The 24,602-nt window shown below is 39.1% G+C and overlaps 1 protein-coding gene across 3 annotated transcripts in view; it reads right to left on the bottom strand.

Moving 5' to 3' along the window:
* Akap7 (A-kinase anchoring protein 7) overlaps positions 1-12,967 on the bottom strand; it is a 123,421-nt gene extending 110,454 nt beyond the window's left edge. The window contains exons 1-3 of one of the 3 annotated variants that reach the window (XM_042667406.1): positions 12,766-12,967; positions 7,344-7,475; positions 878-1,014 (exon numbers count right to left, since the gene is read on the bottom strand). In XM_042667406.1, coding sequence (XP_042523340.1) covers positions 878-1,014; positions 7,344-7,475; positions 12,766-12,784 — 288 coding nt within the window. In that variant the 5' untranslated portion in view covers positions 12,785-12,967. The remainder of the gene's footprint in view (positions 1-877; positions 1,015-7,343; positions 7,476-12,765) is intronic. The other 2 variants (XM_042667513.1, XM_042667430.1) reach the window with 2 other exon arrangements.
* Positions 12,968-24,602: the final 11,635 nt, after the last annotated feature.

Raw genomic sequence — 24,602 nt, 5'->3', positions numbered from 1 at the left:
CTATTCCCCTCACTGTCCTCTGAAGGGTTCTCCAGTTTCATGAACAAACCTTTGCCAAGGACTGTGCCAGGTAACCATTTTTGAGGGACTTTTATAAAATTATTATTATTTAAGTATGATTAAGATTGGTGGATTGGTAGTGCCCATCTAGTAAGTACATATGTCCTAATACTGTCAAATAAACTTTTGGAAGTGGAGGCACAGCTCAGGTAGGAAAGCACCAGTCATATTTTTTTTAATTAAGATTTTTCAGTTATTATTTAAATATATTTCTATTATTTGACTAAGACTTTTCTCTTCATGATCCTACCAAAATGCCACCACAGACTATTAGAAACTAAGAGTAAGTGGGCTGACAGGAATTTATTAGACTCTATTTTTTATCAGCTTATGTTAGTTATTCAGGGGGTAGGTGATTTCATTGTTATATCTCCACACATTTACAACATATTTCAACCCATCTCACTCTTTCCTGTCACTCTCCCTTCCCTCCCTTCCCCCTTTCCAAAACAATTCCTGAAGGTTTCTTTGTTCTATTTTGTAGCTTCAACCTATTTCTACTGTATTCATCCTCTTTCCTCCTCCTGTTTAGCCCAATCTCCTCCTGCTAGGACCCAGCCCTCAAATGAACCTATGTCTGTTTCTGAGAACCTCCCTCATTTTCTACTGATCAACTAGCTTTCACTAAGGTTCTTTAGGCTGTTTTCATAGGTGTTTGCAATGTACTTCAAAATTACTCAATCTGTATATTTCTTTTTCCCTTTCCCCTTCTTCTTTTCCTCCTAAACAGTCCCTTAGATTCATGCACTATAATTAAGAATAAAATATAGAGTAAAATATCATAGTAAAAAGTTCTGTAGGTTTTGTTCTAAAATACCTCTTTGCTGGTGATTGGGATGGACAGGAAATAGTTGGGTTGATAATCTTTTAGCTTTCTTTTCCTCTTCTTTACTTGCTCACTCTTAATCTGTTCATTTTCTTTACTCTTTGAGTTTATTGGAGATGCATCAGTGACTACAGGAGAAAAGTCAAAGAACACTATATTGAATATACTTAATCAAAGATAACATAGAAAAAGAAGAAAACAAAAGAGGAACAAGTAGCAATTGTTTACAACTGTCATTTTCAAAGCAGGCAGGAGTTGGCATACATTTTATAGAAAGGATCTAACAGCAAATATTTTAGGCTTTGCAGATAATATAGTCTTCATTACAACTACTTAACTGTAACAAAACATAAGTGAAGTGCTCTGGCTGTGTTCTAATAAACTTATTTGCAAAACTTATTTGTGGTCGGCCAGACTTGGTCCATGTGCTATATATACTGTGTTTAGCTCTGCACCTTAGGGTACAGCTAACAACCAATCTTTCCCATAAGCCAAAGTTCTAACACTGGCAAACATTTTCTGATCTACTCCAATGAACTAATCTCCTTTTACTAGGCTCTACCTTTCAAAAGGTTCCACCACGTCCTGCTAGCACCAGGAACCAAGGGCCAAGACGTTCATGCCTTTGGGAGACACTCAAACTATTGCACCTAAGATATGTTAGTTCACTGATCACTGTAAGATAAATATTGCTTACTGACATTTTTGGGAGGGTTTTTTGGTACACATGTATGTACTAGATGATACTATAATATTTATTCCTTACTGAAAATGTAAGAAAAATAAATCATTTTTGTTGGTTTAATTCATATTCTGATACTAACTAGAGAGATTTAATTTTTCCTTTTTCTTTTTTCTTCCCCCTCACACCCCCCCCCCCAGTCAGTCATAGGGCTTGAACTCAGGGCTTGGGCACTGTCCCTGAGCTTTTGGGTTTAAGGCTAGTACTTTACCACTTTCAACCACAATTCTACTTGCAGTTTTTGGGTGGAGATGAACTTTCCTTCCCAGGGTAGCTTTAAACCACAATCCTCAGATCTCAGACTCCTGAGTAACTAGGATTACAGGTATGAATCACCAGTACCTAACAACTGATACTTTTAACATTTTCAATTGTCTTCTATCTTATCTCTTTTATACTACAATGTATGTATGTGTATGTTTTGTACATATCCAAAGAGAGAAAATGATATTGTATTCTCTCAAAGTAATAGCTATAATGTATCACAGCTCTTAACAACTCTAATATCCTGAGAATTACATAGTGTAAAACCCTAACTCAAAATATATATTCTTGGTAAAAATAATGTAGTATAGTTTGTCTAAATTTCTATTTTTATGGTATCAAGGCTTGAATTCAGGCATTCTCATTGGGCTTTTCTGCTTATGGCTGGTGTTCTACCACTTGAACCACACCTCTAATCTATCATTTTATGGAAATTGGAACTGGATATTCACTGACTATTTTGTTTGGTCTGGCTTCAAATCTCTACCTGTAAACCTAGTTTTCCATAATCTTATTTACGACTATTCAGCTTTCCTTTGAGTTCAGGATCCAGTTGGATGAGGTAAAATTTTCTTTTGTTATACACTAAAGACAGCACAGAGTTGAAAACTATCTGCTAAGAGCTGAGGAAAAGCAGAAGAACTCTAAGAACATGTAGTGTGGTTTTATCCACACTCAGAGCATGCTCTTTCACATACAGTGATTCCTACTCAGTCTGTATACATCAACCCCAAGTTCTTCTCTCATCCTCCAAAGTACAATGTCTTTCTTCTTTTGTTTCCTGAACTTTATTTTATTCCTGTGAACCATAAACAAGGTTCTAAAAGATGAATTACTTTATTCTTTTTTACTTACTTGCACATGAAATATATTTAAATAAAGAGAAAACTAGTCATAGCTACTGAAAAAATATTAAGATCAGTGACATAGAAACAAAATGTACAAAACTAGCCAGGGACCCTGAGTTTCACACTGGGTTATTACAATAACTATACTGGTTAGCCAAAAATCCATCATTGGAAGTACAGTTTATAAACACATAAATGTGATTTACCACATTTATTAATTTTCATAATGACTTTAAGTCATTTTAATGTGCTCTAATGAATCTGGTCTTGTTGTCAAAGCCTGTAACTCTCTGTGCATTTGTTTTATAACTAAACCACCACATGTCATTTTATGCAAATTATCTAATTTTTCCTTAAGTTCTATTTATTTTGTGAAAAACTACAAAGGAGTTATAAGCAAAATTAATTTCACTAAAACTTCCATCTGCTATTTTAGTTGACTATTTTCACACTTGTCTTAATTAAAAGGCTGAAAATGAACTAGGCATTTTGATATTTCCTTGTTATTCAGTAAAAATCTTAGAAGTAATCATTTCTAAATCTCCTTAATTATGTGCCTTAGAATATTACCATCTATATTTCATGGAATTATTCTCTTTGTTCTCTGAATAATCTTTGGCAAGGTACTTTTTTAAAATCTTACTTAAAAAATAATTTTATTATCGTTAGTGGATTTCTATGAGGATGAAATAAGGAAATAGAGAGCATTGAAAAGATGCTAGAAAGACCTAATATTATAAAATACTGCTTCTTAGGGTCAAATTTTTATGAATATTTAATTTAGGAAAGGCATGTGGCTTAAAAACAACTCTCAAATAATTTCACTCAATTCTTGATTTAAATATAACGCAGCAGTTAAAGACTGTGACTTTTAACTTTTAAGCAACTAGTCAATAAACAAAAGCTCTTTCCAGATTCATACTGTGGGAGGCCAACTAAGCTATTCCTATGTGCAGGTAATAGACTCCTGTACAGATTTCTTTGTTTGGCTGAGGCTGGGTAACAGTAACCCCAAACATTTCCTACATGGTTTACAGGGTTGTTAACCAAATGAATAACAATGAGCTGGCCTTATAAAAAGACACAGGGCACCAGTGGCTCATGCCTGTAATCCTAGCTACTAAAGAGTCTAAGAATGAGGGTTGTGGTTCTAAATCAGCCCAGGCAGGAAAGTCTGTAACACTCTTGTTTCCAATTAACCACCAGACAACCAGAAGTGATGCTGTGGCTCAAAGCTGTAGAGCACTAGCCTTGAGTGAAAAAGCTCAAGGATAGCGTCAGGCCCTGCATCCAAGCCCTACAACTGATTTAAAATACAAATAATAGTAAAGAGAAGAGACCCACTGTGAATCACTGGTCCTCATCAACCCTCACTAAAGTAGACTTACTCTAAAATGTGTCCCCCTAATGGAGTAGATTCTCTTGTCTCTGCCATCTCTCAAAGGTTTTATTTATTTATTTATTTATATTATTCTGAAATAGTGTACAAAGTGGTTTCAACTCAACAAATCAATACATGGACATTTTGCTTTGTTTTGTTTTTGTGTCAGTCCTGGGGCTTGAACTCAGGACCTAGGTGTTGCTCCTGAACTTTTGTACTCAAGGCCAGTGCTCTACCACTTGAGTGACAGCTCCATTCTGGCTCTGGTGTTTAATTGGAAATAAGAGTCTCATGGATTTTCATGCCTAGGCTGGCTTTGAACTACAAGCCTCAGATCTTAGCCCCCTGTGTAGCTAGGATTACAGTGTCCAGTAGCAATACATTTTGAAAAAAATAGCATATATACACAATGGAGTATCACTCAATCAGAAAAAAGAATGAAGTTATACTGTTTTCAAGAAAAGTGATAGAACTGGAGATTATCATGTTAAGCAAAATAAATCAGATTCAGAATCACAAATATTGCATACTTTTGCTCATACGTAGTCTAGACTTAATTATAAAATGTATACACATATATGTGTATATGTATATTTGTGTGTATACATGCATAGGAATATAATGAAACCCCTTAATACAATTAATATAGTTCCCTTCTTATGTATGTCTATATTCTAACTATAATTCTAATGTACCTTACCTCTAGCTTTTAATTATTCTGTAATATATTTCTGATATACAGTTTGTGTCCAAAATTATACAAACTGGAAATCAAAACAGAAAGCATAGATTTTTTTCTATATTTCCCATTACAGCATGCTTCCCACAAGTAACTTGGCACTGAGAATCAGAAACCCATCTTTCACAAAAGAAAAGTTATAAATGGTGTTTCAGGGTCTAAACTAAGACATTAAGATGCTTATTCACATGACCTAAACTATTAACAAGTGTCCTAATACTACAGTAAAACATTAGCTCTAGTGTGCTAGCCTGAGCCCTGTAATACATGCATAGCATCATTTCTTCGGTAAGTACTACCAAATCCTGTACAGGAAGGATCCTGTTTCTATCAAGGACTGTCCTTCCTTACCACTGCGCACACTCAGCAGAAGCAGTAGTCCTTTTTGCAGCAGGAGCAGAATTCAGGCCGCAAATACATTCCTTTCCACTCCCCGAGACCACTGAACTACTTTCCAGTAGAGAAATGGAATACAGTGGCTAGGCTGGGCATAGCAATGCATGCTTGGAATTCCAGTCACATCATATAAAGGAGGGACATGGGAAGAGAAGGCCAGAAGCCAGAGCCAGAATCATGAGACACTATCTAAAACCAAATAAGTAAAAAAGATGGTGGCATGAATTAAGTGGTAGTGTTTGCCCAGTAAGTGTGAGGCCATGAATTCAATCCCCAATGCAAATCCCTCAAAAAAAAAAAAATACAATGGCTATATAAACTACTCTTTTCTCTAAGGGATTCAGGAAGAGGAGGAGCAGGAAGAGAAGGAGGAAAAGCTAGAAGAAAAAATGTTAAAAACATACACACATACACATACATACACACACACACACTTTAAATCCCTGCTCTTTTTTTTTTTTTTTTGGTAGTATTAGGGTTGGGCAGGTACTAACACTCGAGCTACATATCCTGCCAAAATCCTTGCTATTCTTGCCCCCTTTCTCCCCAACCCAAAGATATATTTTTTTTTTAATTTTTTTCTTTTTTTTCTTTTTTTTTTTTGTGTGTGTGTGTATGTGAGTTGTGAGGCTTGAACTCAGGGCTGAGCTCTACCCCAGGGCTGAGCTTTTTCACTCAAAGCTAGCACTCTATCACTTTAAGCCACAGTGCTACCTCCAAGTTTCTAGTGGCTAATTAGAGATAAGAGTTTCACAGGCTTTCCTGCCCAGGCTAGCTTTGAATTTCAATTCTCAGATCTCACCCTCCTAAGTAACTAGGATTACAGGTGTGAGCCACCAGGGCTTAGCTATCTTCTTTCTTTTAATGAGAACAGTTCTTCAAATGGAGGTTCACATTTCCTTCATTCCTGGGATAATGGAATGATGAAATGCCAATCTTCATAAATTTTAAGTATTCCTCTTTCTTTATATCTAACCACAACATAAACCAAGTTCATCTACCCAGAAAACAGCATGTTAGAGCACAGTGTGGTTTCTGAGACTAGTTGAGCATCAAAATCACAATTGTTTAAAAGACAAAACAGGCTGGGAAGGTGGCTCACTGGTAGAGTGCTTGCCTTGCATGCATGAGGCCCTGGATTCCATTCCTCAGCACCTCATAAGCAGAAAAAGCCAGAAGTGGTGCTGTGGCTCAAGTGGTAGAGTATTAGCCTTGAGCTAAATAAAGAGTGAGGGACAGCACCCAGGTCCAGAGTTCAGGCCCTACAACCAACAAAAATAAATAAAAGACAAAACAAAACAATTCTCTAACTTAGTACAAAGGTGGAAAAGAAGAATCTCTACTTTGATTAGCATCACTCTGCAGAAAATTCAAATGGTACACGCCTGTAATCTCAGCATTCAGGAGGCTGAGGGAGGTAGATGGAGGTTCTAGACCAGCAAGGGATACATGGGAGACTGTCTCAAAAAACTGAAAAAAGGGAGCCAGATGAGTATTGGCTCACATTTGTAATCACAGCTTGTTGAGGGCCCTGAGAAGGGGATGATACCTGTCTTTTTCACTGATGAGCCCTCTCAATATGTGCCAAGTATTGAGCAGATACTGGAGCCAGATACTGGAGGCTCATGCCTGTAAGCTGAGATCTGAGGATCATGGTACAAAGCCAGCCCAGGCAAGAAAGTCTGTGAGACTCTTATCTCCAATTAACCATGAGAAACCCTTAGTAGTTCGTTCTATGGCTCAAAGTGGTAGAGCACTAGCCTGGAGCAAAAAAGCTCAAGGATAGCACCCATGCTCTGAATTCAAGCCTCACAACCAACAAAAATAAAAAAATCATGAAATGATCTTCCTAGGGCCTTATTTTCCGAAATAGCTTCTAACCTGTACAATTATCTTGCCCAAAATTTCATGAGACGTGTGATAGTTCTCACAACACAAACACCAACAGATACAGTTAACTATTAAAACCCCAACTAAAAAAAAAACAGGACAAGGACTTAAAGTACAATGATTTAGTAAGGAAACAATGTACAACTAAATATACCATTCATTGCTTCTGAATGTATGAATATTCATAGAATACTTACTTTCACTATCGTCTCTAATATCTATAGTAGCAAGAGGCATGTTAACCAGAGAATCCACAGAACTGGCTTCAAGTTCCTCTGAGATTTCCTCTTTTCTCGCCATATTTTCATAGTTATTGGAATTTAATCCTCCTTTTAACAAAAACAAATACATTATTTAACTTGACATTTTTAAAACTCATATACTAAACAACTAAACCAACTGAATTCAATAAACATCAATATCTACTGAGATATATTATAAAGACTCAAATATATTATAAAGCTATTTCTATAAACACTCTTCTAATAAGCCCATTGTATGTTAAACAATAAGCATCTAAACCTTTGATCTTTTTTCAAAACAACTCTGGGCTAAATCAAGATAATAATCTTTAATAATCAATATAATCAATATTCCTCATTATTTTTATAACTATGTTTTTTAATTCTAAAACTAAAATTATTTTCACAATAAGACATAGTCTTTTCATGATGATTTTATATAGATAGATTCTTTTTTTTTTTTTTCTGTCGGTCGTGGGGCTTGATCTCTGGGCCTGGGCGCTGTCCCTCAGCTCTTCAGCTCAAGGCTAGCACTCTACCACCTGAGCCACAGCACCACTTCCAGCTTTTGCTGCTTATGTGGTACAGAAGAATCGAACCCAGGGCATGCAAGGCAATCACTCTAACACTGTGTCACCTTCCCAGACACTTATTTAGATTCTGACCTTTTTTTCAATAAAGACTTCTAAATGCTTTCTTTCCAATATTAAACTTAACACTTTAAATTCAGCTAAAACTACATGGCTTTAATATGTACTTCTGGAGCTGTATGTATGGCTGATGCCATACAAGCACTGTGTAATCCAAGCACTGCGGAGGCTGAAACAGGAGGATGTCAGGCCAGTCGAGTCTATGTGAAAAGGTGTCTCAATAAAACACACACACACACAGACCAAGAAACTCATGCACTTTGGGGGGGGGGGGGGTGCCTGTGTGTGTGTGTGTGTGTGTGTGTGTGTGTGTGTGTGTGTGCGCGCCGCGCGCACGCGCGCGCTGGTCCTGGTGATTGAATTTAGTACATGGATACTGTCCCTAAGCTTCTTTGGCTCAAGCTACCACTCTACCACTTGAGCAACAGCTCTTCTTATGGCCCTCTTCTTCTCCTTCTCCTTCTTCTTTTTTGTTTTTTTTTTTTTTTTGGGTCCGGTCATGGGGCTGGAACTCTGGGCCTGGGCGCTGTCCCTCAGCTCTTCAGCTCAAGGCTAGCACTCTACCACTTGAGCTACAGCGCCACTTCCCGGCTTTTTTTCTTTTTGCTTATGTGGTGCTGAGGAATCGAACCCAGGGCCTCATGCATGCAAGGCAAGCGCTCTACCACTGAGCCACCTTCCCAGCCCTCCTTCTTCTCCTTCTCCTTCTTCTTCTTCCTCTTCTTCTTCCTTCTTCTTCCTCTTCTTCTTCCTTCTTCTTCTTCTTCTTCTTCTTCTTCTTCTTCTTCTTTTTCTTCTTCTTCTTCTCCTCCTCCTCCTCCTTCTTCTTCTTTCTCCTCCTCCTCCTCCTCCTCCTCCTCTTCTCCTTCTTCTTCTTCTTCTTCTTCTTCTTCTTCTTCTTCTTCTTCTTCTTCTTCTTCTTCTTCTTCTTCTTCTTCCTCCTCCTCCTCCTCCTCCTCCTCCTCCTCCTCCTCTTCCTCCTCCTTCTCCATCTTCTCCTTCTCCCCCTCCTCCTCTTCCTCCTCCTCTTCATCCTTCTTCCTCTTCTTTCTTTTGATAGCTTATTGGAGATAGAATCTTATGGACTTTACTGCCTGGTCTGGCTTCAAACCTCAGCCTCCTGAGTAGCTAGGATTACAGTTGTGAGCCACTGGCATCTGGCAAAACCCATGTACTTTTGTAAATTCAACTATAAAAAGCACGGGGTCATCCATTTTCTGCAACAACTCTCCCAAGGTCACATAGTGATGTTACAACCATGTTTTATATTTGGTACTTGTTTTTCCATTATGGGTCACATCCATACATAGGAGGAAGATAAGGAAAGAATTTGTTTGTCTGTTTAAACTGATAAAGGTAGGTCCAGCCATGTACCAGTGACTCATACCTGCAATTCTAGCTACTTAGGATACTGAGCTCCTACGATGGTGATTGCAGTTCAAAGCTAGCCTGGACAGGAGAATCCCTGAGACTCTTATCTCCACTATCTACCAAAAAGCCGGAAATGGACTGTGCTAAAATGGCAGAATGCTCCTTGAGCACAAAAGCTCAAGGAGTTGCTCAGGCCCTGAGTTCAAGCCCCAAGACTGGCTGGTACACACTCATACAAACACACACACACACACACACACACACACACACACACACACACACACACACACAAAAGAAGTTCCAAGTTTAGCTACTGGGAGTTATCCCCATTACCAGTTCCAATACTCTCCATGTTTTTGAGACAAAAATGTTATTTACACTAAAATTGCACAGAATCCTAGGAGACATGAAATTTTTACTCCATGTATTTACTAAAGATTAATTTACCTATCAAAATATTAAATTATTTCATTTTATAATAACATTCTGTTTTCAAATATAATATGTGCAAAGCACATTCCATAAAGAATATGGCTTATCAAATAATTAACATAACTATCATGACAAATCATATTTAACATGTACATAAAAAATGTAAATTTTTATTGCCATATTTGAATCATTTCAAATATTGTTCACCTACATAAACACAACCCTTTAGTATTGGATTGTAGACACTTTTTTCTGGTGGATTGAGTAATGGACTGTCAGCTATTTGTGCAAAAGTTTAACATATATGTCAAGAAAAAAATGGGAGTTATTTTCCAAGCCTATCATAGAATGCACTGACAATTATTGTAGAACCTGGAAAGTTTTAATGATAAAGATTTTAATTATTAAGCTGGGTGGTGGTAGATCACGCCTGTAATCCTAGCTACTCAAGAGGCTGAGATCTGAGAACTGTGGTCCAAAGCCAGCTGGGGCAGAATCTTATCTCCAATTAACCACCAGAAAACCAGAAGTAATGCTGAGGCTCAAAGCCACAGAGCACCAGCCGTAAGCAAAAAGAGCTCAGGGACAGCCTCTAGGCTCTGAGTTCAAGCTCTAACACAACAACAACAACAAAAGGAAGGCTGAGAGAGCAGAGAGTTCAAGGCCAGTTTGGGCTACATCGTGTCTCAAAACAAACAAAAAGTGAGTCTGCCAGGCGGTGGTGGCTCATGCCTATAATCCTAGCTACTCGGGAGGCTGAGATTTGAGGATTTTGGTTCAAAGCCAGCCTGGGCAGGAAAGTCCCTGAGACTCTTATCTCCAATTAATCACCAGAAAACTGGAAGGGGCTCTGTGGCTCAAGTGGTAGAGCGCTAGCCTTGAGCTGAAGAGCTCAGGGACAGCGCCCAAGCCCAACAGACAAAAAAAAAAAAAAAAAGTGAGTCTGATTATTTTTTTCATGCTGATGAGCAGCAGCAGGCCACAGCTCCCAGTCAACCCACACACAGTGTTGCTAGGCTGCAGTGTTGAGTAGGTTAGGTAGATTAAACACATTTCCCTTAGGATATTTGCCACTTTTATTGGGCTAGAACCCCAACACAGATTAAACAGCAGATATGTACAGGTTATAGGAACTGACTTCTGGCTCCAAGAAAATATTTTTTAGGCAAAAAGATTTAAATAACAGTGTGGCAACAGAAGCCATGAAAATACTCTGAATGTTTTCTTTCTGGTAGATACCTGGGTATCTACCACATGCATTCAAATAGACATAGCTTTGCTAAAAGAAAAAGTGGAACAACATAATAGTTAATAATGGAGAAATGGTTAAACACACCATATGTACTACACTGACAATGAAAAACAATGATTACAAAGATTGTAAAAATAGGGAAGAAAAAACACAATAAATACACTTGTTTTTTTTAAAGGCAGCTATAGGGCCTGGGATTATATTTTAGAGGTAGAGAGCTTGCCTAGCATTGACAAGACCCTGGGATCCACCCATAGTACCATAAAACAAATAACACAAAATAAAATTTAAAAACAGAACTAAAACTGCATATGCAGTTGAGAGTTACCATTATGCAGCAAAATGATTAAGGACACAAATTACTTCTCAATGCTGGCCCAGCTAAACTAAATATGCTTCCTACTTCTATTACTCAATGTTTTTAAACTGAAACAATGTTACTTGTATAAGAATAACACAGAAAAACCACAGTTTAAATATATATTAATATTGGAATATAGGTCCACTCAAGAAATGACTCCATCATAGACAAGCCAACAGAGAAAAATAGATTTGACAATTTGTCCAGTTGTTATATCAAATAAACACCCTATGTAGACAATACCATACAGTTTCATAAAGCAAGACTTCCTTCTAGTCACTTTAGGAGTTAAATACTAGATCTATCCCTCAAGAATAAAGGCCATTCTTCGTCATCCTGCCTTGGCTTCTAAAGCTAATAGCACCTTAGAACGGGATACATTGAGAGCTAGGTGACAATCAACAAGTCATCTGACCTGCAGCTACCCTTTCCTCATCGTCAAAAGGGGACAAAACTAAGTCAAATGACAGAAAGGGCCAAAATAAGTTAATACTATAGGACAGTGAATGAAAAGCAGTAACCCTCTCCATCCTAAACGTTGCTAATATGACTAGGGAGGAGGCAGGAGGGGTCTGCTAAGAGCCTCCCGAATTGCAAAGCCTCACATTAACAAGGAAGTGAGGAGAGAGTGCCTTCCCCCGGGTCTCCGGCCCGGTCTCCGGTGCGCACCCCTGCAGCTCGGAACTGTAACTCCCAAAGGCACGTCTGGGCCCCAGCACCCGAGGCTGGAAGCACTTCATCCACCTGACAGTTGCGAACGTATTGACATCTATATAACACGCGTTAATGCCCTTGGGCCTCCTCTGTGTTAAATACAGGAATCCTGCAGATCCCCTGATCTTTCACCCTCACTCCGCCCACCCAGGTCAACTCTCAGCTCCCTTGGGCGCGGGTACCTGGCGCCAGTGTTAAAGCGGTCATTCCCAAGCCCAGTCCAACAGGAGGGTGTGCTGGTGCTTCCCGCGCTTTCTCGGGGTGTCGAGTACCACATCCTCGCGGGGTGTGTGGGACAGGGTGTGTCGGCCCAACTTTGAGCCCAGGGTCACAAGATCGGAAAGAGAGAAACAGAAGTGGAGGTCGGCGCTGGGCGCACGGCCCCCGCCTCGCGCGGGACCCGCCAGGGCGCCTAGGACGCCCCGCTACCTGCAACCCAGGGCGCCCGGAGCACGGGCGGGAGGGAGGGAGGCGGGCGGCCCGCGCTCTCCCCGAGGCCGGCCTCCCCGAGGCGGAGCGCACAGCCGGTCCCCGCCCTCTCCGCGGCTCCCGCCGCCCCGCTCCTCCCCCCGGTCCCGCTCCGAGGCGCGCTCTCACCCGCTTCGGGGCGCTCCATGGTCGCGGCGCCGGTGGGCAACACGCCTGGGCCAGCGACCGCGGCCTGGCTCAGCGGGCCGGGCCAGGGAGCCAGGAGGAGGCGGAGGCCTGGTCGGGGGCGGGTCTGGGGGCGGAGCCAAGCGGCGATCGGGCCTGGGGAGGCCCGGGGCCCTGGGAACCGCAGCCCCCCAAGCCGCAGCAGCGCCTCGAAGCGCGACATTCCCAGGCTGGCGCCGGAAAGGGCCGGAAGGGGCCGAGCCCTCTCGCGGCCGGTACCCGGATTGGGGCTCCTCTAGGCCCCGGCCGGCCCGTCCTACCCTCTTCCCCCCGCCCCTTCTGGAGCCCCGCGGTCGCCCGCGACCTCTGGCCGCCCTCAGTTATTTCCTGTGGTGTGGCCTTTCCAGTCCCACGCCTCGAGGGGCGAGGTGGGGACGGGCTGAAAGCATTCTTTGGCCCGCTGTCTCCTGAGAGCCCGTGTGTTTAGTTTTTGCAGAGAGCTTTGAAAACAGTTCCGATTACAACACATTTGGGAAGAGCAAAATGTGCAAGAACCAGATCCTGTCCATCTGCATAATGAGATGTTGTATTTACTTGGTTTTATCAGCAGCATTTTAAAAGCCAAGCTTGATGTGGGGGTCGTGGCTCCCTATCTAGAAGTGAAATGGAAAGGCTGCTGATTGCTTCAGAGTAAAGCACTGATGTGAGTAGCTCTATAGAATAGACCATGTCCTTAATTAATAATATAATAAAGCCTTTTTGTTTCTGCATTTGTTATTTTTGTTTCTAGTGCAAAGAAATCAGAGAGAAAGACAAACAGTTGTGTCCTCAACAAGTTAATCTAGCCCCTCCACACGCACTTTATCTTGAGACTCCTAGAATTAGGATGGAAACAGAAAGACTTCTGCTCAGCTATAACAACAGACATAAAGACTACACACCAGAAGTGAATGAGCTAGTTGCTTTTTCAGTGTCTCTTTTCCCTACCACCTGTAACATTTTTAGCTGATAGAGTTACAAAGGACTCCCCTACCTAATTTTTTTAACACCTGCATCTGCTGTTATGGTTTTTAGGGTAAAAGGTAGTGGTTTTGTTTTGTTTTGTTTTCAGAAGTAGATCATCCAATAGCAAAGAAGAAAGATAAATAACTAAAGTAAGTAATACATGCTACAAGGAGATATTCCACAATATTTGGAAAACAATATACTGCACCACAATACCACACTTTATCACTCTTTGTTAAAGTGGTAGATAAGCCTCAGGGTTTTTTTTGTTTGTTTGTTTGTTTGGGGGGGTTGTTGTTGTTGTTTTATTTTTTTTATTGTGAAAATACCATACAGAGGGGTTACAATTACATGGACAAGGTAATGAGTACATTTCTTATCAAGCATTGTTGCCTCCTCCCTTGTTTCCTCTTCCCATCACTTCCCATCTCCCCCCCTTTTCTCCTTTTCCCCTTCCCCCATCTTGTATATCTCATTGTTGCAATGGGTTCACCTGTATCCCTATTAAAACTATTTTTTCCCTTCCCCTCCACAAATTATACCAACATCAAATACAGTGAAAGCAGGGGTTATACTGTGGGGGAGGGACATACAAAGCAACAAAGGAATCATCTTATAAATATGTTAGAAACAATCATAAGAAAGAAAAAATTTTGAATCCTTATCTTGGGGTTCATTTCGCCTAACATCTACTTATCTGACCGTTTCTGCTTGTCTCAGACATATACTAGTTATTGCAAATAAGGGAAACCCTGGGACCTATGTTTCTTTGGGCCTGGCTTACTTCATATATTTAAAAAAAATTTTTTAATATAATTTTTTCCAAGTCTTTCCATTTCCTAACAAATGGGGCAATGTCATTCTTTCTGATGGAGGCATAGAATTCCATTGTGTATATATACCACATTTTCTTGATCCATTCATCACTGAGGAAGCCTTAGGTTTTCACCCCTGATTTTGGTGAGTTTTCTATTACATTCCTAATAAACATTTTCTCCTATTACTAAACATTTCCTCCAGGTACTAAAATTAGTGAGTTGGAGAGAGGATTATTTTTCTCTCCTATAATATATACCAAAAGAAATAGCAAAGATGTCAGACAACTGCCACCTATTGTCTACCACCAGTATTATGAATAGAGGCTTAGTACCCAACATTTCTCATATAGAGGAATATTTCAACTATTCAAGCCCTGAAAAATGTTTTCCACAGCATTTTTTTTTGAGAAATGGGAATGGAATATGGAAAGTACAAGGTGAACCTTGGACATATTATATTGCCAAAAAGATAAATGGAGAATAACACAAAAACTAATTTAAAACAGGTTTCTGTGAGCAAACAGGAAACCATCTGGCATCAAAAAAGAATAATAACTGTTATCATTGTAACACACCAAATGCATAATGATAAATAAATTCGTAATGATATTCACCAAGTGAGAAAAAATAGGCTGCCATTGGTGGTAACTATTCCAGCAACACTGTAGTCTTACTACTCTGAAAATAAGTAAAGAGAAAGAATTAAGCCCTTAAAATGAATTTTTAGGAGAAACAGTAATGAGGGACAGCTGGTTTCCAAAGAGGCCTATCCAACAAGATATAGAAGAGAGGAAAGAATTTGAAAATTACTAATTTGCCACCACAATTGATAAGTGACTTATTCAAAATCATCTATATATGTAAAGTCATCTGTAAAAGGTTAAGAGGGAGGAAGATATTCATCGCTTTCCATAATATTACCCAACAACACACTTGATAATTACTGAGGAGAGGATACATCTTTATGCAGCATAAATAAATCTGGGTTTTACCACTTCTAACATGCAATTAAACTTAGCATAAATAATCACAAGACAATGTGCACCTCTTGTAAAAACACTCTTGATAAAAAAAAATTTCAGTTTGGCTGGGTGTGTAGAGCACTTGTTTCGCACGCAGAAGGCCTTGGGTCTCATCCCTGGCATCAGGGAGGGCAATTTGTTTAATTTGAACATCCTAAGACCTTTGATAAACTTCCAATTTACTGGAAATACAGGAACAAATTAAATTACATGACAAGGAAATGACAACTCTAGAATGCACAACGTTTTGTAAAATCATTACCCCAAGTCAATTGAGGTAATGATTCAAGAACAGCATTGTCTCTCAGACCCAAGCCCTTCTAATCCAGTGAGCTTGGGAGTGTACTTCATCTGCAGTAAAGAAAATTGCTGTGTTGTGATAGGAAGTATTGGGCAGAATGTAAGAAGGAAAAGAAAAGTGTGCACTAAATTATCAAAACCTTCACAAGTCATGTTGAAGAGGCTAAACCTTAGACTGAGAGTACTGGCCACTCTGGTTCTTTTCATGAAAAACAAATCCCTATGAATTTAACTTTTTAATTAATTTTTTATACTTATTGGTTCTATTGTTTTTACCAAAAGTCCTAGAGGAATATTTTGCGTCTATATTAGTTTTCCTATAATTTTAATACAATCTCAGAAGCACTTACCAGGAATAAAAGGTGGTTCATTCACCACATCAGTGAGTGAAAGTGGCCCACTGCTATCAAAGCAGAATAGAGCTATAGTATATGGGACTGTCAGTGCTCTGGGTAACTGTGCCTGTCCATACCCTTTCAGCCCACCTGCAGGTTCCACACACCCATTGCCTCAGCTTACTGGCCTTTTTACCACATTTTTCCTGTTGTCCACATTAGCCTTTATTCCTTTTAAAGTTTTTGTGCTCCCAAGTTGATACAGGGTTTAAGCAGGGAGTTAGATAACCCCATGGCTGGGCTAGGAATACAACTCAGTGATAAAGAATTTGCCTAGCAGTTGCTTAGGGTACAAGGCCTTGGATTCAGACTCAATCTTTATCATCAGAGAAAAAAAAAAGAGGAAAGAAGAAAAGAAGAAAGGAGAGGTGAGGAGAAGTTGGAGAGTGAAGGGGAAAGGAGGGGAAAAGTGGAGAGAGGGGAGATGGGGGAGGGGAAGGGAAGTAGGGAATGGAGAGGAGTGGCCTGATTGGTAAAAACAATGGCTTATATGTTGGTTAGAACTAAACCACATCCTGGTACAGACATTAAACATACAGCTGTTGACCTGTAGCTCCCTCAACTAGTGAAAATGGAAAATCCTTGTCAGATCATGTAACATCATAAACTCCTCCACCCAGCGTGTGATTGGAGTTGGAATATAACCCAATTACTGGGAAAACCCCTCCCATTTTTCCAGGAATGACTGCCCTATATCCTTAAGTCCCAATAAAAGCTCAAAATCTTAAGAGCCCTAGAAACAACTGCACTCTCCTGAGCCCACCTGCTGTCAAGAGGGTGATATTATATTCCTTTCACTTTGCTTTACTTGAATAAACTTGCTCCAGGCTAATTCTTCTTTGTTCTTGAATATCCTTCTGGTCCCAGACCTCATGATCCACTCTTGGTGACAAAGCAGAGGAAATCACTCAATGAGAACTTGTTTAAATAAAACTTTTATAAGCATTAGCTCTATTTAGTAAACACACACATTTGTGAAATAGAAGAAAATACACCCAAATAAATTTCAAAATAAATAAAAAAGAGAAGAATGGAAGGGAAGTCAGAAAGATACCATATAATCTTTCATCGTAAACTTTCCCAGCCTCGGGCCAAAAATTAGCTGTCATTAATATCTAATCTTAATAGCTAAAGAAACCTACAAATTCATGCCAGGAGACTAATCCTTGTGAAGTCCCTCCAAGATATATCTGGAGTTCAAAATAATGTTTGTCCTCACTATTAATCATTCCAGTCTGCTACCCATTCCAAGGCCTTGCCTCTGAACTCTATTGGTGGGTCCATCTGGACTCCAGCAATCACTCTGCCCTCACCAGACATCAGCTGCCTACTGCTTTACCAAGCACAGTAGATTCTGTCAGTCCTCCTGAGATGGTCTCTTGCAAATGATAGGACAGTTCCTCTCCAGTTGTTATATCTGCTCTGGGTAGGGCAAGTTTCTTTAAAGAAACCAAATGATTCAGTGCCATTATGGCATACAAACCATAGCCAAGAATATTCTGTTCCAGGGGCTGGTAAGGTGGCTCAATGGTAGAGTGCTTGCCTTGCATGCATGAGGCCCTGGGTTCGATTCTTCAGCACTACATAAGCAGAAAAAGCCGGAAGTGGGGCTGTGGCTCAAGTGGTAGAGCGCTAGTGTTGAGCTGAAGAGCTAAGGGACAGCGCCCAGGCCCAGAGTTCAGGCCCCATGACCGACAAAAAATAAATAAATAAATAAATAAAATAATATATATATATATATATATATATATAAAGAATATTCTGTTCCATTATCCTAACAAAGTAAAGCAAAAGTGTTCTGCTGTACCTTATAAATCTCAGCATTTGGAAGAATAAACAAAAGGATAGAAAGTTCAAGGTCAGCCTGGGCTACATAATGACACTATCTCTTCCCCCTCTCTCTCTCTCTCTCACACACACACATAAAATAAAATAGGAGCCCTATTACAGCTCTTTATAGACCCTCAATAGGAACATATTTTATTAGCTATTAAACTGCATGCTCTACCATGTCCAGGTATCAGATGAGAAGAGGTTTTTCATGCATATGCCCAAGCTGGCCTTGAATGGCAATCCTCACCATAGCAGCCTCCCAAGTAGCCATAAATAAGGTGAAACCAGAGATACCTAGCTTCTTTCCTCCTTTTAAGTTAATTCTATCACGCATTTTGTCACAATTACAGAAACTTGACTAACACACCACAGGTCCTCAAATTTATTTAATACTTCATAGTTATTAGATATCTCTAGGTCCTATCATCCTTTTCAATATGCACATATTTAAATGTTCATGCTTTATTTAGTACTTATTTGTATATTACATCTCAGTTCATTGGCCCTAGTCTTTTCTTCAGTAACAGATTGAATTGTTCTAAGACAATACAACCAGTGCATATTACAGACCTCTAATACAATTCTCTGACTCTTTGAATCTGCTGTTTTACTAAACTTTCATAACTCATATTGAATTTCAAGTTGGCATCAGTAAACCTCCAAAAAAAGTAACTTTAACCTTTGAGTTTCCTTTATTTCTCCTAGTAGTGAATAGCTCTAATTCTGACTGTTTCCAAGGTAACATTAGAAAGAAAATATTGTTTACCTGTCTAGATTTTCCTCTTGGTCTTAAGATCTGTACTTTTCCCACCCACTTGGATCCTTATTAAGATTCTTTTACTTGGAATTTATCTTTTTATTCCCCTCAAGCTTAATAAAAGAGGGAGGGGGTAGAAAGGGAAGAAAAAAAGAAAGAGAAAGAAAGAGAGAGATAAAGAAAGTAAACTGAAAAACAAGAAGTTTTTAACTATGACATTATTTGATGGCCTCAAGCCCAACCTATTATTAGGTCAAACAAGTATTCTCACTTCTTTTTCCCTCCCCTGGAGCTTTTGTGGCCAGTCCTGCCATGTGAAAACCCACAGTAGATAATCTCAAGAAAGTACTGTTTTCCCTCCCTATTCTTTGTACTCTTGACACAAGTCCCATGTTCAAATGTCCTGGTTTGCCCTGCAGCTCTTCATGTTAGACCTGAAAAGTCTTACATCCCAATAAACTCTCCAATCCCACGCAAAAGCAGTTATCACCCTACTTCAGTGCAAGAGAAATAAAATAATAGATCAAAAGGATAAGCATTTCTGGGGCTGAGAAAGCCTGGGAAGGCCTATAAAAAGAATGAATATGGCTGGGCACCTGTGGTTCACACCTGTAATCCTAGCTACTCAGGAGGCTGAGATCTGAGGATCATGGTTCAAAGCCAGGCTGGCAGGAAAAGCCATGAGACTCTAATCTCCAGTAAACCACTCTGAAAACCGGAAGTGGCACTGTGGCTCAAGTGGTAGAGCACTAGCCTTGAGCTTAAGAGCTGAGGGACAGTGCCCAGGCCCAGAGTTCAAGCCTCATAACCAACAACAACAACAACAACAAAAAAAAAAGAACAAATATTAGACTAGACCTGACAAGGAGTAAATTAATCCATCTGGACTATCAGGATACACTTCAGGGTTGCAGAGCCAGGACTGTGAAAGTAGATGCAAAAGAGAATGGGTCTATCTCTTTGGTTCAGGTGAAAGGGGACTACAATATAAGCTTAGAAATTTAGGCAAGGATCCAATTATGGAATGTCATAAGTGCCAGGAGTTTATTGAATAGGAACTGGAATCCTAAAAGACCTCTGAAGGGTGGCTGTGAAAGACACATCTCTCAGGCCCATGTAGGGTTACAGGAGAGAGTAGAGAATTGAAGCCCCAAGTCCTTTTAGTTCAATGTGATACTACAGAAATCCAACTGTGAGGGAGAGAAACTTAAACAAAGCAAATGGCCTAGAAGTAAATAAATTGATCATTTTTCTGATAGATTTAAAAAGCTGAGAGACAATATTCAATGTAACTAAGCAGAAGATAACGTACAGAAAATGACAACTGGCATGATTACTTGAAAGAAGGTGAACTTGGAATCAAACTTTCAAACCTCAGGCATAAACTCTAAGAGTCTCACATGTCAGGGTAGGACACTTGCTTCTAAATGCCAAATAAGATACATGGTTAAAGACAGAAAAAGGAGATTTATTACATAGCAGCCATGAGAAGATATTCTCCAATATATTTTTCAGCCATCTTCAGAGAATACAGACATTTCTTTTCCTAAAGTTAAATAAGAAGAACTGGGGGCTGGGGTAAGAAGGTCTCTATAATTAAAACAGTCCCAACTCACAGATGTCTGCAGAGGTGGTCAGAGGTAGCCTCAGGTAGTCTGACAGTCTACTAGCTCAGGATAGCTCAGGTGAAGCCTTGTTAGAACGAGAGTCATTGACAATTGGCCTGTGGTCTAGGCTTTCTAGATTCCAATATGGATGCAATGTGACTGCAGGAGAGAATGACTCAGGACATAAGACTTACCTACAAAAATGGAGAAATCCGGGAAGCTCAGCATTTATCCCGTCTCTGGGTAATGTATGGGCCAAGTGAGGAATCAGTATTTCTCAGGAAAAAACAAATCACAGAAAATCAAATCAATTTTAAGCACAACTTACAACCTAATTGTTTCCAAAGCAGTCCAGAATGAAGAGAACAAAAAAGTGGGAGAATGGAGTATGGGGCAAGTTTCAGGACCAAGTATGTGCTGGGAACTGGACCCTTTCCTCTGATCTTGCAGACATCTTCAGTAGACTCAACACTTACTCATCCATTTTAGTGCTTTCATGATAGAAACCAAAGCAAGGGCTGAAAAGCACTACACACAAGAACAGCTGTGCACTGTGGCTGGAAAGGTCTTATGATTGTAAACACCTAAGAATTCTCAGAAATCTTAAGAAGGAGCTGGCTTTCACATACTGTTAGAATTTTAGTCACTTTAGCTAGGACTTGAAAGGTTAGGGTAGGACTGGGAAGGTGGATCAGTGGTAGACTGCCTTGCATGCATGAGGCCCTGGGTTCGATTCCTCAGCACCACATAAGCAGAAAAAGCTGGAAGTGGCGTTGTGGCTCAAGTCGTAGAGCACTAGCCTTGAGCTGAAAGAGCTGAGTGACAGCACCCAGGCCCAGAGTTCAGGGCCCATGACAGCCCAAAAAAAAAAAAAAAAAAAAAGATGAGGGTAATATTTATTTTATCTCTAAGTACTCTCGTGGAAAGTAGATCAATAAAGAGAAGGGGTAAGGGAGAAAAACTGATAGAATTACATGGAAGGGTGTAAGTTAGAACAAGATAAAGGCATTGATCTCACACAGAGGAGCAAGTTAGAAAGACCAATCCTGATAAGTATTTGGAAGAGGTCATGGGAGCTACTATCTAAAGATGTCAGTTTTTTGGTTAAAATAAGTGAGGAAGTCATTTGCCAGGAGGATAGAGGGACACTGAGGGAGTACTGTTGGCAATTTGGAAGCTATAGGTGTGTATGTGGTCATTAAAACTATAGGTATGGATGGGGTCACCCAGAGATGAAAAGTTGTACATAAATATATTATGTTTATCTGATATATTTATCTTTATCTAATATATTTATTTTATTTGTTTATATTTTACTTATAGTTTTACATATATATTTCACTAATGGCCTGAACTATTTTATACTTACTACATTTATTCTTTTGGAGGCAAGAATATGAGCTCACCACTTTAAGAATGTTCATAGGCTTGTAATCTTTACACTCAGACAAAGGGAAGAGGATTGCCCATTTCAGGTCAAGCTTGGCTATAGATTAACACTTTATCTTTTTTTTAAAAAAAAAAAAGGAAGGAAAGAAAATGAGAAAAAAAAATGTGATTCTTTTCTCTAAAGTTAAAGGAAGCATTTATTATGAGATGCATGCTAGCTTGTATTACTACTCAAAAGATGATGTCATATATTACTGGATTTGAGACTATCTCTATTTTTATACCCTAAAGTACTTAATGCTCTGATCATGTTTTGAGCAAATATGAGGTTGCCAGATTAGCTTAACAGCTTTAATTAGGTTTCTTGAATTTGATTAATGATGGTGATTAGTTTCTCATTTAGTAGTTTGTCTTACAAGATTCCTGACCTCAAGACTTCATTTTCTAGTTATTTTTAATACTATCTATGTGGTGTAAACTTTCATTTCACTTTTCAACAGACCATTCTCCATTTATAATTTGTTATTCTTAATATTCTCTAGTAAGACTTCCTGAATGCTAATGGGAAAGTATTAACAAACTATATCATATTCTGTTTTCTTGGTCATGGTCTATAGAACACTTACTATTTGTTGATTTTGTTGTCATGCAGAAGAGTAGTAATGGCATTTATATGTAATCTCATTATACATTTAAAATGGTATAATTCTTCCTTTGGGGAAATATTAACAAATTATATTAATAGGATATTACTACCAGGGTTTGCAGATTTCTTATCTTTTCAAAATTTATTTTACTGAATATTTGGCATAAGCATTCTTTGATTTTTATTTGTGTAACTGATATTTAAAACAGACATCTCACTGGGCACCAGTGGCTCATGCCTGTAATCCTAGCTATTCAAGAGGCTGAGATCTGAGCATCACAGTTCAAAGCTAGCCGAGGCAGAGAAGTCCGTGAGACTCTTATCTCCAATAAACCACTCAGAAAACCGGAAGTGGTGCTGTAGCTCAAGTGGTAGAGCGCTAGCCTTGAGCTGAAGAGCCCCGGGACAGCACCCAGGCCAAGAGTTCAAGCACCACAACCAACAAAAATAAATAAATAAATAAACAAACATCATACCGCTTTCACTAGGCAAACTAATCTCATTAGCATTCCAGTTGGAATATAATTAACATAATATAATAATATAATATAATATAATAATATACTGTGAATTGTCCTTTGAATATTGTAATTACTGCTGGCAACGAGGGTTTATGTCTGTAATCCTAGGTATTCAGGAACCTGAGATCAAAGGTTGGTGGTTCAAAGCTAGTCTAACTAGAAAACTCCTAGGAACTCCATCTCTAAAATAACAGGCAGAAAGTGGGTCTGGAGTCATGGCTCAAGAGTTAGATCTCCAACTGAACAAGCAAGCTAAATAAAAGTAGAGTTTCAGTTTAAACTCTCATACTAGGAGAAAAAGAAGAAATAAAAGGATGGAAAACAAAAGAAAGTATAAGAAATGGGAAAAAAAAGTAGAAAATGTTTAAGACTAGAAGAGAGGATTTGGTGTGGTCTCTCACACATGCTTATATGCAAAGGTAGATACAGAAGGATTAGGAATTGAAAAACAGCCTGGAGTACAATAGCAAGATCTTGCCTCAAAAATGAAAGAAAGAGAAAGAAAGAAAGAAAGAAAGAAAGAAAGAAAGAAAGAAAGAAAGAAAGAAAGAAAGAAAGAAAGAAAGAAAGAAAGAAAGAAAGAAAGAAAGAAAGAAAGAAAGAAAGGAGGGAGGGAGGGAGGGAGGGAGGGAGGGAGGGAGGGAAGGAGAGAGGAGAGGGAGGGAAGAGGAGAGGGAGGGAAGGAGAGAGGAGAGGGAGGGAAGGAGAAAGAGGAAGGAAGGGATAAAACGAGTAGTACGAGAGATGAAATCAGACAGTTGGAAGTTGACTCTATTCTTGTATAAAGGATTTCCTTAGAGATCGCCATCTGGAGATACTACCATCAGCCTTCTACCTAAATGTGATATGGTTTTAATTTTTAAAAATCTTTCATTGAATATTGATCCAATTACATAATGAAAGTCAAAATAATTACAATCAAATAAACTGCAAAAAATTCCCTTCAAAATTGGTATTAACTAATGTCCTCAGTTGAAGTAGAGTTTATAAACATAATTTCTAGGTTTAAATAATATAATAATATTTATGTCTTTTTATTTGATATATTAGGTAGTTATTTTAAATAGGTATTCTACATATAGCAGCACTGTATTAAACTGTGTTTTGTTGTATTAATGTACCATCATTTCTTCAACCAGTCCTCGTGTTAATCAAATTTGAATTTTAGTTTTTTTTCAAATAGTCCCAAGTGTATGCCCAGGCTAGCTTCAAACTTATGCCTCCTGACAGTAACATACCACTGTGTCAACTTTTTATTGGTTGAAATGGAGTCTCTTTAACTCTTTCCTTCCGCACTCCCTGCTGGCCTGGAACCATGATCCTTGCTATATCCTTTTTCAGAGTAGTGAGGATATAGGCATGAACCACCATACCCCACACTAAATCTTTATCATTTTAGTTAGGCTCAGCTTTCCAGTAGAATGTAATTATAAATAACCTTGAATATTTTTTCCTTTCTTTTCTATCATATTTGAAGCACATATGAGAAGTAAATTTATAAAATTTATCCTTTATATTTTGCCTTTTACTTTAGGAACTATAAAATG

Source organism: Dipodomys spectabilis, unplaced genomic scaffold, assembly GCF_019054845.1.
Source record: "Dipodomys spectabilis isolate Male_0828 unplaced genomic scaffold, ASM1905484v1 ptg000001l, whole genome shotgun sequence".
In the NCBI taxonomy this organism is placed as follows: domain Eukaryota; kingdom Metazoa; phylum Chordata; class Mammalia; order Rodentia; family Heteromyidae; genus Dipodomys; species Dipodomys spectabilis.
This window is presented reverse-complemented; position numbering and strand designations above follow the sequence as displayed.